The sequence below is a fragment of the Euleptes europaea genome, chromosome 6 (assembly GCF_029931775.1).
Source record: "Euleptes europaea isolate rEulEur1 chromosome 6, rEulEur1.hap1, whole genome shotgun sequence".
NCBI classification, from domain to species: Eukaryota; Metazoa; Chordata; class Lepidosauria; order Squamata; family Sphaerodactylidae; genus Euleptes; species Euleptes europaea.
The window spans coordinates 57,497,068-57,511,875 of NC_079317.1; the positions used below are offsets into that span (position 1 = coordinate 57,497,068).

At 44.3% G+C, this 14,808-nt stretch overlaps 1 protein-coding gene across 1 annotated transcript; it reads right to left on the reverse strand.

Annotated features, from left to right (window-relative positions):
• Window positions 1-1,256: 1,256 nt before the first annotated feature.
• PIGH (phosphatidylinositol glycan anchor biosynthesis class H) lies at window positions 1,257-10,808 on the reverse strand. The gene is made up of 4 exons (XM_056851722.1): window positions 10,629-10,808; window positions 7,692-7,901; window positions 5,776-5,859; window positions 1,257-1,371 (listed from the first exon to the last, which is right to left on the reverse strand). The coding sequence occupies exons 1-4, from the start codon at window positions 10,806-10,808 to the stop codon at window positions 1,291-1,293; spliced, it is 555 nt and encodes a 184-aa protein (XP_056707700.1). The 3' UTR covers window positions 1,257-1,290.
• Between the last annotated feature and the right edge of the window lie 4,000 nt (window positions 10,809-14,808).

The following is a 14,808-nucleotide window of genomic DNA, read 5'->3' on the forward strand; positions in this document are numbered from 1 at the left end:
TAAGGTACCCAGCAGGCTTCATGTGGAGGAGTAGGGAAACCAACCCAGTTCTCCACTGCTCTTAACCACTACACTACAACATTTGTGCATGTGTGGACATATCTATTAAGCAGGGGCAGGTATTCCTAAATTCAGCATTTTCTTTAAGATTTTTCTGCAAACTTGAAGATTCTCTCAGATTTGCCGTACTCTTAAATTGTAGCCAGATTTACCTATCTGCATAGGGGTCAGTCGTTGGCTATCAGATATCCGGATGAGGGTTTTTTGTTTTGTTTTTAATTGCAAGTTTTACAGTGCAATTCTAAACAAAGTTACATCCTTCTAACCGCATTGCCTTCAATGGACTTAGAAGGGAGTCATTTTGCTTAGGGTGACACTGCCTAGAAATTCAACAAAAATAAATAATTAAATGGGTTTAACCATTTTACAGTTTACCAATCCACAGTCGAAACTGAATGCCGATGAACTGTGAGAGAACAGTATGACTTTTCTTGCCAAAGCAACCTCCATCCATCCACTGCCATCTCACTTTTGAAGTCCCCCTTCCAAAAGCAGGCTCGTGTATGGTGCGTAAGACTTAAGACCTGAGAATCTGAAATGCTACTGGCCTCATTGTGCATTTCTCTGTGATTTGTATTTGAGTGATTTGTATTTTCAAGTGGTCCAGGGAGAGAAAGGATCTATACTACTTGTGAGACAGGTAAATGCAGATGAAAATACAACTAACTATTTCTAAAACAAACCAGAGAACCAAGCATTTTAATCACATAATAACAATTACAGAATGCTAATGACAAGCCTGTGTACGTGGTAGGGGTATCAGATAGACATAAGCAGGCCCCATGAAACAATGATCAGCCCTCAGAAAACAGTTTAATGCTGCTGCCAGCTTCTCTTCTTTCATGTACTTGCACTGAGAACAGGAGCACGATTGTACAAAGAACTCATCATCCCTTTCTGCTGAGCTTTCCTTGTAGATTTCCATTCACTTAGGCAAAGTTAATTTTTAACAGAAAAGAAGATTATCGTTGAGTTTCTTCCAACATCATGTTGACCGAAGAAGAGATGGGGTCTGGTTTAGTTTTCCCCCACTAACATTTCTCAAAGTTCAGTCCTTGCCCAGAACACAATTGCAGTTTTTAGTTCTCTGGTCCACTAGAATCCATGGCCACCAAGTTATCCACACGCTTAAGTTCATTAACATGTTTGCCATTCTGCATATTTTTTAAAACACCTTGGCAATGTAGAAAATTTTATACCTTCATAAAGATTTCATGTTACAGATCAATGTCAAGATTTCTTGTTTTGCTCCAAGATTTCTTGGCAACTTTTGTACACTTCCACAAGACAGTCTAGGCGTGGCTTGGAGCTCTGTAAAGAAGAGAAAGACTCAGATGGTCGAAGAATTTTGCATTTTGTTGATAAAAGGCAGAGTGTGGAAGCTTCACACAAAACAGGGACAGTGCAAAAAGAATAATCTCAAAGGATGAAAATGGTTCATTAAATTGCTTAGAAAGGGAAAAACTATGGCATATCACTGATGGACAAATTCACCGCAGCTTGATTGAAAACTGGCAAATAAAAACTAAAAAAAAAAAATAGAAATAGCTAATTTTTTTCCTGATCCCACCTACAACTTTCAGAAACCCACTATGGAGCTTTGAAATGTGGTCCTAAGTGATAGTCTCTCTCAGGTTACTGCAGGAGTTGCCAACTTCCTGGGCCTTAGTTTAAAAAGTTTAAAAATATTTTAATCCATGTGCATGATTTTAAGGAAGAGTTTTACTCAAGTTTCAAAACCTCCTTTTATCCTAATATGTATGTATTTATTTATTTTATGCCAATAAAGGTTTTGATATTGATTGAAATGTGGTCTTTGGGGTCAGGAAAAAAAATGACAACAGGAGTGTAAAACAATCCAAAGACGTTCCCACCACTTACCACGATGCCTCTCTCTGAGGTTTCTGTTCCTCTCTGGCACTTGAAATGCTGCTACGCATGTGCATGACAGTGTCCTTGATCCCAGAAGAACTAGGATATGGAGTTTCTAGGGCACCTGATAGCTCTACTCAGTATAGTGGCACTCTGGAAAACTATATTATCTGTGGTAGGACTCCTTGCTGAAAGCTTTCGTGCAGGGAAAGAAATTCTTGAGGAAATTGCGCTTATGCTACCAAACATTAAGGTAAAGGTAGTCCCCTGTGCAAGTACCGGGTCATTCCTAACCCATGGGGTGACGTCACATCCGACGTTTACTAGGCAGACTTTGTTTACGGGGTGGTTTGCCAGTGCCTTCCCCAGTCATCTTCCCTTTACCCCCAGCAAGCTGGGTACTCATTTTACCGACCTCAGAAGGATGGAAGGCTGAGTCAACCTTGAGCCAGCTACCTGAAACCGACTTCCGTCGGGATCAAACTCAGGTTGTGAGCAGAGCTTTTGACTGCAGTACTGCATCTTACCACTCTGCGCCACAGGGCTCCTCCTTTAACATTACAAGCTTTAAAAGTATTATTTGGGCCTTGGTAAATACAAGCTTTAGCATTATAATTATTACTGTGCATGCTCTATGACCCCTGATCCTCTATTCCCAAGGCTGCCTATAGCATTCATGTCATTTAATTGCCCAATGATTAAAAAAACCATTAACTTTTTCTTAAAGCATGCTAACAAACTAATTCAAGAGATTATCAATGCAATCCTAAACAGAGCAACACCCTTCTGAGTCCAGTGACTATATTTAGGGCACACATGACGCTGCCTTATACTGAATGAGACCATCAGTCCAGCAAGGTCAGTATTGTCTACTCAGACTGGCAGGGGTTCTCCAGGGTCTCAAGCTAGACGTCTTTCACATCACCTACACATGATCCTTTTAACTGGAGGTGCTGGAGCTTGAACCTGAAACCTTCTGCATGTCAAGCAGATGCTCTACAAAGCTTCAGCTCCTCCCCTGTACATTGGCACTGTATACCTTAAATATTTTGTGTAGCTAACAATCTATCAAACAGTGTGCACGGAAAGATTTTTAGTCATTGCTTAAGTAAAGTGTGGTACCTAGGTTTTCTATGGGTGACAATTCTGATTAGAAAGTCATTACTGCAATGTGTAATTCATACATGAATCATTCTCACAATCAACTGAATACTTTAATGGTATTTGATATTCTGCATTATGAGACATGTGTTTCCATATTCTTGCATCCCTATCTTTCCTCCTAGGAACGCAGGAGAACATTTTAACCTCAAACGGCCCTGGAAGCTAAGCTAGACTGAGAAATAGTGTCAAGCTTAAGATCACCCCATGACCGTTGCAGTTTGCGTTGGATCATAAACCTAAGATTCCTATGTCCAACCAAAGCTGCCAACTACATTGTAATGTTCTTTTATCTCTACTTAGGATATTTGTTCACTTCACTTTTGCATAATTTGCATTTTCTTGAGAAAATCTGATTTTAAAAAAATATTAAAAAACTGTAGACAAAAATAATAATGTGAACAGACCCCATGTTATGGGATGTGTGCCTTTAAAAGCCTGGGATCGTTTCCCCTATGTATTTATTTCCTCATTCCATCATCAGAGCCCCTGCTCTGGGTGCCTCCAAAGATGAGGCAAGCAGCAACCAGAGACAGGGACATCTAAATGGTTACACATTTACCTCAGAAATTTCTTCTGCAGAAAACAGCTGTTGGCCCCATCATATTTATCCTTAAGAACATAAGAAAGGCCCTGCTGGATCAGACCAAGGCCCATCAAGTCCAGCAGTCTGTTCACACAGTGGCCCATCAGGTGCCTCTAGGAAGCCACAAAAAATCCTTCAGATTTTACAATGCCTGTTTTATTTACTCGTGATTTCTTCTGAAATCTGTTGAGTTTTTGTTCATTGTGGCTGCTGATTTTCTTGGTTTTTTTAAAAAAATTGTTTTATGTTTTAATTGTATAAAATATTTAATGAACCTTTATGTAAGCTATCTCAAACATTTATAGTATAATATGGAATATAATTTCATCTGATTGGAGGGAGGTGTCCAGAGTGGTGCCACAGGGTTCAGTTCTGGGGTCGATACTTTTCAATATTTTTATAAATTATCTGGATGAGGGGGTGCAGCGACTGCTCATTAAATGTGCAGATGACACCAAATTAGGATGAGTAGCAAACACCCCAGATGATAGAGATAGAATCCAATGAGATCTGAACACACTGGCAAAGTGGGTGAATGTGAACAAGATAAATTCAACAAGGATAAGTGCAGAGTTCTACATCTGGGTAACAAAAATAAGAAACATGCATACTGGATGGGGGATACACTTCTGGGTAGCAGTGTATATGAACAAGATCTTGGGGTACGGGTGAACTGTAAGCTAAATATGAGCAGTCAGTGTGTTGCAGCGGCAAAAAAGGCTAATGCAGTCTTGGGGTGTATCAACAGAGACATAACATCCAAATCGCAAGATGTCATAGTCCTGCTGTACACCTCATTGGTCAGGCGACACCTGGAGTTCTGTGTACAGTACTGGAGGCCTCATTTCAAAAATGATGTGGACAGAATGGAGCGGGTGCAGAGGAGAGTGACAAGCATGATCAGGGGCCTGGAGACCAAGCCCTATGGGGAAAGGCTGAGGCAATTAGAAATGTTCAGTCTGGCAAAGAGGAGGCTGAGGGGGGACATGATTGCTCCCTTTAAGTATTTAAAAGGCTGTCACTTAGAGGAGGGCAGGGAGCTGTTCTTGTTGGCAGCAGAGGACAGGACTCGCAATAATGGGTATAAATTATGGGCGCAAAGGTACTGGCTGGATATTAGAAAAAAAAATTTTACAGTAAGAATGGTTCAGCAGGGGAATCAGCTGTCTAGGGAAGTGGTGAGATCCCCCTCTCTGGCAATCTTCAGGCAGCAGCTGGATGATCACTTGTCAGAGATGCTTTAGGGTGATCCTGCATTGAGCAGGGGGTTGGACTAGAATGGCCTATATGGCCCCTTCCAATTCTATGATTATATGAACTAATAGCTCCATCAACATTAACTCTGAAGAACGGGTGCCAAATGGTGACTCTTGTCACTTCTACTACTGCTTAGAACAAAAATTAAGAAAATAGAAAAAGATTCCCCCCCCCCACCTGTATTTTATTTCCCCATCCTGCCCTTTCCCCTGGTGTTCTAATGACTTTTGAGCACTTTAACAGTATAAAGTCCATTTGGAACCTATCTTTATGAAAGGGGCCACTGGGAGTTTCATAGAAAAGCAGGTTAATTCTGTACGTGATTTTAGAAGTGTTAATAGGCTCAGTGGGGTGGTAAATTGTATTCTTTAGAGGTGACATAACTGAGAAAAACAGGGGCTTAAATGCACCAAAGGGTGACAAGGGTTACTGCCCCACCTACCTGTGCAAAGTCAACTATCTGGAAAGTTCAGCAGTCACTCCATGCTCAATTGAGCATGTCACTGTTGTGTTGAAAGTGCTGTTACTGAAAGTCAGTGAATTTCAAACTAAGACACAGGGATGTTTCTGGGCACTGGGTTGATAACAAGATCACGCAAGAAGCAGCGCTCTACAACACTGCCCAGAACTTTGGAAGAAAGAGGCCACAGTCAAAGCTAGAGAACAGACTGCGCATGACGCAACATATGTTTGCTACATTTATTATAACACAGCTGTGCACTTCCCCCAGTGAAGAAATATCAGAAATAAGCAGATGGACTCCAAGCAACATCCCAACAAGGAAAACATAATGCATGCTTCCAAGCAAGAAAAATTAAGCTCCCCGGATTTAGACTCACCTGGAACAGCGGCACTACCTCAGAAACTACATGAGGTTCTACAGGGTCCTGAAGAAGAATGCATAGATAATAGATGACCTTTTGCTACAAAAATAAAAAGAACACAAATACAACAGTGAGAAATTTGTCAGGAGGAGCACTGAATCTATCATTTTAAAAAAAATTAATAAAAGCCTGGCATCAGATGTATCCTTGTCGGTATGATCACAAGAGCATTCAAATCGCAGTGCAAAATATGAACATACATAGTTTCCTTACACCAAGTCAGATCATTGGAGTGGTTAAAACATTTAGGACAGTTTAGTTTGGAAAGAAGGTGGTTAAGATCTATACAATTTTGCATGGTATGGAGAGAGTGGACAGGGAGAAGCTTTTATCCCTCATAATACTAGAACGCGGGGTCATCTGCTGAAGCTGGAGGGTGAGAGATTCAAAACAGATAAAAGGAAGTATTTCTTCACATGCGTAGTTAAATTGTAGAACTCCCTGCCCCAGGATGTTGTGATGGCTGCCAACTTGGAAGGCTTTAAGAGGGGAGTAGATATGTTCATGGAGGAGAGGGCTATTCATGGATACTAGTTAAAATGGAACGAGTCCTGATGCATATCTATTATCTCCAGGATCAGAGGAGCATGCGTGTTATATTAAGTGCTGTGGAACACAGGCAGGATGGTGCTGCTGCAGTCGTCTTGTTTGTGGGCTTCCCTAGAGGTACCTGGTTGGCCACTGTGTGAACGGACTGCTGGAAGTGATGGACCTTGGTCTGATCCAGCATTGCCTTTCTTATGTTCTTATGTTCACCCAGATCAGTATGGTCTATTCTGACTGGCAGTGGCTCTCCATACTCTCAGGCAGAGAATAGTCTTTGCCAAAACCTGCTACTTGAGATCTTTTAAAATGGAGTTACCAGAGACTGAGCCCTGACCTGGGTAGCCCAAGCTAGCCCGATCTCATCAGATACCAGAAGCTAAGCAGGGTCAGCCCTAGTTAGTACTCGGATGGGAGACCAGCAAAGAAGTCTAAGTTGCTACAATGAGATAAGCAATGACAAACCACCCTGAATGTCTCTTGCCTTGAAAACCCTATAAGGTCACCATACATCAGCTGTGACTTGATGACAAAGACAAAAACAAAAAAATGAGAGATTGAACTTGGGATCTAGTTGCAATCAAGGTGCGTGCTCCCTGTACAGCCACAGCGCCTCCATCTTAGAGTGCAACAGTCTTTCAAAAGACCATTCCAAACCTCCTTCAGTCACCAAAACAGAGCACACAATCCCACACTGGTTGTTTCAGTAGGTTGTCTTTAGGATCTGGCCAGTAGTACTAGGAACTACAACAACACTCTAGTCTGAACACTTATTAGCCTCTTTACTAGCCTCATGAAGAAACAGGTAAACATACCTTCTCCATTGTCCCTCACTTCCTTGCTCCCCCTCCTGACCCCAGCAGTGCTCAGCAATAGGGTACCACATAATCTTTCTCAGATGGCTATTGACGTGTTTCCAGGATACAACTGTATTCTAGAATGGTCAATAAAACTGGTGCCATCATACTGTCCTAAGGTAGAACAGAAAGGAGTAAAGAAGTTTGTCTCTTCAATAACTCAAGAGTTTAACCCCCACCTCACAGTCAACTTCCGCATCCCGTTCAGATCCGCCTGCAGAGGTCCTTCTCGGGGTCCTCTCATTTCAGAAGAAAGGTCACTCAAGGGACAGAAATGAGTCTGATCTGTTGTTACCAGAACACTATCAGACTCCATGTTATCTGAGGTTCCTCTATGCAAAGTCCCTTTTGGACATATAATAATCTCTTTTGGATATATAATTCTGCTCTCTTGTGCCCTCTGAAGAGGAATACAGAAAGCAAAGAATTAAAATTCTGAATGAGTAATGACAGAACACAAGGGCAGCTTACCATGTAGATGGCTTCATTGATGACCACATCTTTTACCTGATTCATTTCTATGAAAGTTGTACTCTCTTTGCCAGAAGCATAGGATGAAGTCATCTGTATTCCAAGTGAGCCAACAATTAGCAGGGATTCCTGGTCAATCTTCACAAAGTGCAGATACGCAAGTAAGCCGATCAGTGTGACAAATATAGCAGCAGAGAGCACCACGCTGTTCTGTAATGGAACCAAGCAAGGAATATAAGATCAAATACTGCAACTAGTGTTCTATTTCTGTCCCGTTAACTGATGAACTGAAACCATAATTACATGGAATGAAACTATTCGGTCTGGAACAGTAGAAAAAAATCCATGCCTTAACCCAGTGTGAAAGCAGGTAGGGTGGAATGGAAAATCATACAGAAATCTGAAATGATGGTCAGTAGAGAAGTATACTTTAAATACATTCTCGTAATAATGGAACACAGACTCTCCAACAATATAAAAAGGCATCAAAATGGATAACAATGGAACAATATAAAAAGGCAGCAAAACTGATAACTATGGATAATGCAGGGAATGTGCTGACCAGAGTCCAAACAAGAGATTTTGAAAAGTTTTGCCCAACAAATACAAGAAATACAGGCTTCTTTTTTTATTTTCCAAAAGGGATTCCCCCCCCCCCCCATTTACTGCTGCCTTCTGGCGGGGCTTTTGCTTAACTTAAAACCTTCCTAACATAATCTTTTTATAAATTAATCAACTGATGATGATAAAGAAGAGGAGCTGGTTTTTATACCCCGCTTTTCTCTACCTTTAAGGAGTCTCAAAGCGGCTTACAATCGCTTTCCCTTCCTTACAACTGACAGCTTGTGAGGTAGGTAGGGCTGAGAGATTTCTGAGAGAACTGTGACTAGCCCATGGTCACTCAGCTGGCTTCATGTAGAAGAGCGGGGAAACAAACCTGGTTCTCCAGATTAGAGTCTGCCGCTCTTAACCATTACACCATGCTGGAGTGACTGAAAACCAGTATGACTTCCCCCAGCAAATTCCTCCTCCACCCACTTGAAGTTGCAGCCTGAGAAAGAATTCCATGCAAAACTTGTTTCCAGTATTTGAGGAATGTAGATCTAAATAAAATTTATTATTTGTGACTTAATCTCTCTGAGTTTCAATATTTTCCTCTGTTAAATAGGAGAGAGTACTGTACCAACACTTCCTGTGCATGCTGACCTGGAAGTAGGTTTCACTAAATTATTCCCAAGTATAATCTTATTTTATCCTATTATTCCAAAGGCTTGTACATATGTTTTTGTACAGAGGTTATAGCAAAGATTCTTTTCTTCTGACTAGCAAATATTTAAAACTCTACCTTCTTTATCTAGGAATGGGGGAATAGAGGAAGGCTGGGCAAATCTCAGATCTGGACCTACAGATACTTTGCTTTGGTAAAGCACACGTTTGGCCTCTTGCTCTCAGTACTGCTTGCATGAAGATCATAGGGTGCACCTTTCTAGTCACATGGACAAAACTGCTAGGAAACGATTTGGTGTCATTTTTCTTGGGATCGGACAAGATAGATTTGATTTTCAACATGCGGAAACTATACTATTCCACCGAATGAGGGAAGTAGGAGGGGATGACTGGAGAGGGGAAAGGCTGTCATAAGAATAGGGAAAGGGGACGTCATTTTTTGAGAGTCCACTGATATAAACTCAGGTTCGAATCCCCCCTCTGCCATGGAAGCTTGTGGGTGACCTTGAGCCAGTCACACACACTCTACCTAATGTACCTCATAGGGTTGTTGTGACGATAAAATAGAGAGAAGATTGATGTAAGCCGCTTTGGGTCCCCATTGGGAGGGAAAGGTGGGATAAAGTAAGCAAAGTAAATAATACATAAATGGATGCAACTCATAAGGATAAGCCTTTCTTTTAGGCACTAAAAGCTGAAATCCTTCGGCTATTGTTTTACTATTGTATGTTGCTATTGAGATTTCTGAAAAGTGGCATTAAAATCTCATAACTAAAAATCCTATGCATACTAAGGGGGTCATGATAGAAGTTCATAATATTATGCATGGGTTGGAGAAAGTGGATGGAGATTATTTTCTCTCCCTTTCTCATCGTACTAGAACTCCCTTAATGCCACCCAATGAAGTTGATGGGCAATAAACTCAGGACAGACAAAAGTACTGTGTTACTCAACATGTAATTAAATTATGGAATTCACTGCCAGTGGAAGTAGTGATGGCCACAAGTACAGACGGATTTAAAAGGAGAGGTGTGTCGGTGGCTACTAGCTATGGTGACTGAAGAGAGCCTCCATCCACAGAGACAGCAGTCTTCTGAATACTGGAGCTGGAAGGTGGCATCAGGGGAAAGCCTTGGCTCTGTGCCCCGTTTGACTGCCCTCCAGGGCAACTGGTTGGCCGCTATACAATACCTGGCCAGATGCCCGATCCAGCAGAGCTCTTCTTATGTTCACTCCCCCAGAGTTAAACCCTACTGAATGGAATACGGCTTACTGCAATCATGCTAGGAAAAGTTGAGGGCAGCAGGAAAAGAGGAAGACCCAACAAGAGATGGGTTGATTGACTCTATCAAGGAAGCCACGGGGCCCTCAGTCTGCAAGACCTGAGCAAGGCTGTTTAGCATAGGACGTTTCGGAGGACACTGGTTCATAGGGTCGCCATGAGTCAGAGGCGACTTGACGGCATTTCACAAACACGCTGCCGGGTAAGCAGGAGCATGATGTCCTGCACAAATTGGAGGGGGGGTGGGGGTGGGGGTGGGAGGTGCTCGGCTGGGGCGAATATTCAGCGGCGGCTCCCTTGCAGTGGCGGGACCCCTTAGCGGCCCCTTTCCCGACGGCTCGCAGGACCCCCGTGAAAGCACGAGGAGGCGCGGCAGAGGGAAGGGAGGCCGAGGAAAGGGGGCCGGGCCTGGGAGGCCTCTCCGCTACCTGGCAGAGCACGAAGAGCCCGTAGGCCACCAGCCACACCGAGCAGGTGACGGCGCTGACCGACCGCAGCTGCAGCCGCGGGCAGCGCACCACGAACTCCCGGCAGGAGGCGCTGTAGTGGCGGCGCTGCAACGCGATGCGCTCCCCGGACACCGTCAGGTACGCCTCTCCGTCCGCCATTGCCAAGGCAGAGACGACAAGCGGAGGCCTCCCTGGCGCCTAGAGCGGCCCAACCGGCCCTACTCTAGCCTCGGACTGCTCAGTGGCAGTGAAGCTCCTCCCCTTCCCCCGAGAGGAGCTGTCTCTTGTCCTGGAGGAGCTTTAGGGGAGCGAGTCCCGGGGGCGGCTTGGGGCTGCAGCGAGCGTGCTTGTCTTCCCGCGGCCCCGGTCCTCTAAGCAGAAGCGCCACGCTTTTTCTTCTCACCCTGACGCTGCCCCTCAGGAAAATCAAGATCTTTCGTGTGGGGAGGGGGGGAGGGGAGTTATAGTCTTCACTGGGACGCAAGATGCGAGCACAATGTTAACTGGTCTGCAACTTCTGTGGAGCAAGCATGTGGGGGTTGTCATTAACGATAAAAGTTGTATTGAAAATATCTGTGACGGCTTTATATAATTCACAGCGGGGAGCCGTGTTAGTCTGTCTGCAGTAGTAGAAAAGGGCCAGAGTCCAGGAGCACCTTGAAGACTAACAAAAATATTTTCTGGTAGGGTGTGAGCTTTCGTGAGCCACAGAAAAATATTTTCTGGTAGGGTATGAGCTTTCGTGAGCCACAGCTCGCTTCTTCAGATACCTGAAGAAGGGAGCTGTGGCTCACGAAAGCTCATACCCTACCAGAAAATATTTTTGTTAGTCTTTAAGGTGCTACTGGACTCTTGGGTTTATATAATGTTTACACTTTAAAAAATATCTCCCGCCCTTCACACAGTAGTCGATTCTTTTAACTGATTAGGAAATCCTGACAAGTAGATGTATGTGAAAACCTCTAGGATGTGGCGTACCAGATGTCAAATAAGTTCCTTCAGTGGGTTTCCGGCCCTGAGTTGGAGCCTGACTCAATCGGAGGCTCGTCGGGGGCCAGGCTCGGCTTTGCGCCTGTGAAAACGAGGGGCAGGCGTGGATCTTGTACTACTGTTTTGCATGTAGAAAGTCATTTCAGTGATTTCCCTTTGGAGAAAGAAACAGAATTCCTCACTCAGGGTTAGGATTAATTCAGTTACGGTGTCCTCCAGAGAACTGACCTCTCATGGCTTTCCTTGGTAACTCTCGCACTTCCATTTCCATCGGATGCTGCTACATCTTTTTGTCACTTTAGATGCTGTACTGTTTGCACACTTGATCCGTTGTTGTATGGCTCTGTCGTTTTTTTCAGACGATTTTAAGCCGCTATATAAAAATTATTGGATAAAATGGGCGAATACAGAAGATACTGTCGAAGGCTTTCACGGTCAGAGTTCATTGGTTCTTGTAGGTTATCCAGGCTGTGTGACCGTGGTCTTGGTATTTTCTTTCCTGACGTTTCGCCAGCAGCTGTGGCAGGCATCTTCAGAGGAGCAACACTGAAGGACAGTGTCTCTCAGTGTCAAGTGTGTAGGAAGAGTAATATATAGTCAGAAAGGGATTGGGTTGAGCTGAATCAATGTCCTGCAAAAAGTATCAAAGGTAATGTGCTAATCATTGTCCTGTAAGTATCAAGATAACATACCACACCCTCATTAGCACATTAACTTGATACTTACAGGACAATTCATAGTGGGTAGCCGTGTTAGTCTGTTTGCAGTAGTCAAAAAGGGCAAGAGTCCAGTAGCACCTGAAGAAGTGAGCTGTGGCTCATGAAAGCTCATACCCTACCAGAAAATATTTTTGTTAGTCTTTAAGGTGCTATTGGACTCTTGCCCTTACAGGACAATGATTAGCACATTACCTTTGATACTTTTTGCAGGACAATGATTCTGCTCAACCCAACCCCTTTCTGACTATATATTACTCTTCCTACACACTTGACACTGAGAGACACTGTCCTTCAGTGTTACTCCTCTGAAGATGCCTGCCACAGCTGCTGGCGAAACGTCAGGAAAGAAAATACCAAGACCACGCTCACACAGCCCGGATAACCTACAAGAACCACAGACAATACTATTTGCGATGGTGACTGATTGCTTCCCTTATAAGTAAGGAAAGAAGGGGCGACTGGTTAGAAATGTAAGGATGTACAGTGAATTAGGGCAGTGGCCCTTTAAGGAGAGAACAGCTGGAATGTTACAAGCTGACAATTCCAGCTTGTTTTATGTGACTCAAACCGATGCGAATTCTCGAGCTCAGGGCTGGCAAGGCCAAGGAGTCTCCTCCGGGCTGCATCCACCTCTGCAGCGGCCAGTCGCTTTTCGACACCCCCTTGTGTGCAGGATGCTCCAACTCAGCCGCCCCTGGCTCATCCTTTCATCACTGCTTTCCTTGGGAGAAAAATTGTGAGGTTACTTGGTAATTGTGGGCAATGGGCGCTGTATGGAGATGAGAAGGCCACGTTTGAAAAAGGGCGAACGGAATTAGACGGGATATGTCTCGCCGTGGCAAGGGACGCCGGGGGAGGATCTGGGACGTTGGGTAGATGCCCGGGTTTCGTAATCTGTGGGGTGGAGTGGGTAGAGAAGGGCACTGAATGGAGCAGAGTCTCGATGTCATAACGTTTGACCGGAGAGTCTGGGGAAGGGCAGAGGCGTGCACAGCCCGCACGCATAAGAGACTCCGGTTCAAGCCCCCGAGTGAAACGATCTCAGGAGCCAGCCAGGCTGGGAAGACCCCGCAGATCTCCTCCCAGCGCCACCGGACAATTCGTGGTAGAACATCCCCGTTCCTAAAACGAGGCGGCATCATTTCCCAGCTCTGTCCTTAGCACATCTTGTGTGTGTGTGTTAAGTACCGTCAAGTCGCTTCCGATTCATGGCGACCCTATGAATCAAAGTCCTCCAAAATGTCCTATCTTTGACAGCCTTCCTCAGATCTTGTAAACTGAGACAATCCTATGATGAGACAATCCAAAATAGCACAACTTAGCTGGAAATAAATCTCATTAGGTTTATGATTAAGGTTTGAAGTAGAAAAGGCAGACCGAAAAACGCCTTTACCGTCGCGTAAACGTTTCCTCAGATGCATGAAGTTTTCCTCCGTTGGCAGATGGAGATCTATAAGCTTTGCTCGATGGGCTTTGAACAAAAATCTCATAGACTGCACCTCTTGCACATCATGGTCTTCGGCCCCACTGCTTACATTACAACTGTGTGTGCGCGCGCGTCTGTCTGTCTGTCAACTGAAGGTAACATTTCGTGCATCTAAGGAAGCGGGTTGAGCCCACCGCCAAAGTTTGTGTCACAGTAAACGGGTCTCTGGAAAATACCAGGAGACTGCTTTTTGATTTTGCGGCAGCGGACTAACTCGGCTGCCCTTCTGGGAGTTTGTCACTGAGCCTTTCAGCACACCTTTGCCTAAAGGAGTGGAACCACTCGGGGGTTAAATGCCTCTTGAACGCCGAATCATCCTGCCCAGTCCTAAGCAAGTCACGCTAAGCAAGGGGACCTGCACCTAACCACAAACAAACGTGATATACTTTTTATTAAGACCTGCCAATATAACAACATAACCCATGAGAGATCTCCCCCACACACACTTTTAAAAATCCAGCCTGATGAAAAATCCTGGAGAACTCGAAAGCTTGCATACTGCCAGAGTGTGTGAGTCGCAGAAAAATTAAACAAGAGTCTAGTAGCACATTAAAGGCTTCCGAGGTTTATTGTAGCTCACGTTTTCATGAGCCAGAAGTCACTTCGATAATAGCATTACACCGCTTTTGATTTTGGATATTGATATGGTCCAGTATGGCTACCTGCATCTGTTGTCCACACCCAACCAAGCGGGTGTGCATAGGACTTGGAATCAGTTTGTGATAAGATGCCGTTTAAAACGTGCCTGGCCGTGTCCGTGAAGCTGGGGAGCACATTTCCAAAATGAGGAGGCGGAAAACAAAGGCCATTTTTTGCACGGGAGGTTTTGCCTTGGATTTTCCGCTCTCTCCCTTCCTAATACTCAAAACTCAACCACCAGCCCCCCTGCAGAGTTCTGAGAATTCGGATGGGGAAAAGGTGCATCTGGAGATCGGCAAATCCAAGGCAAAACCTCCCGCGCACA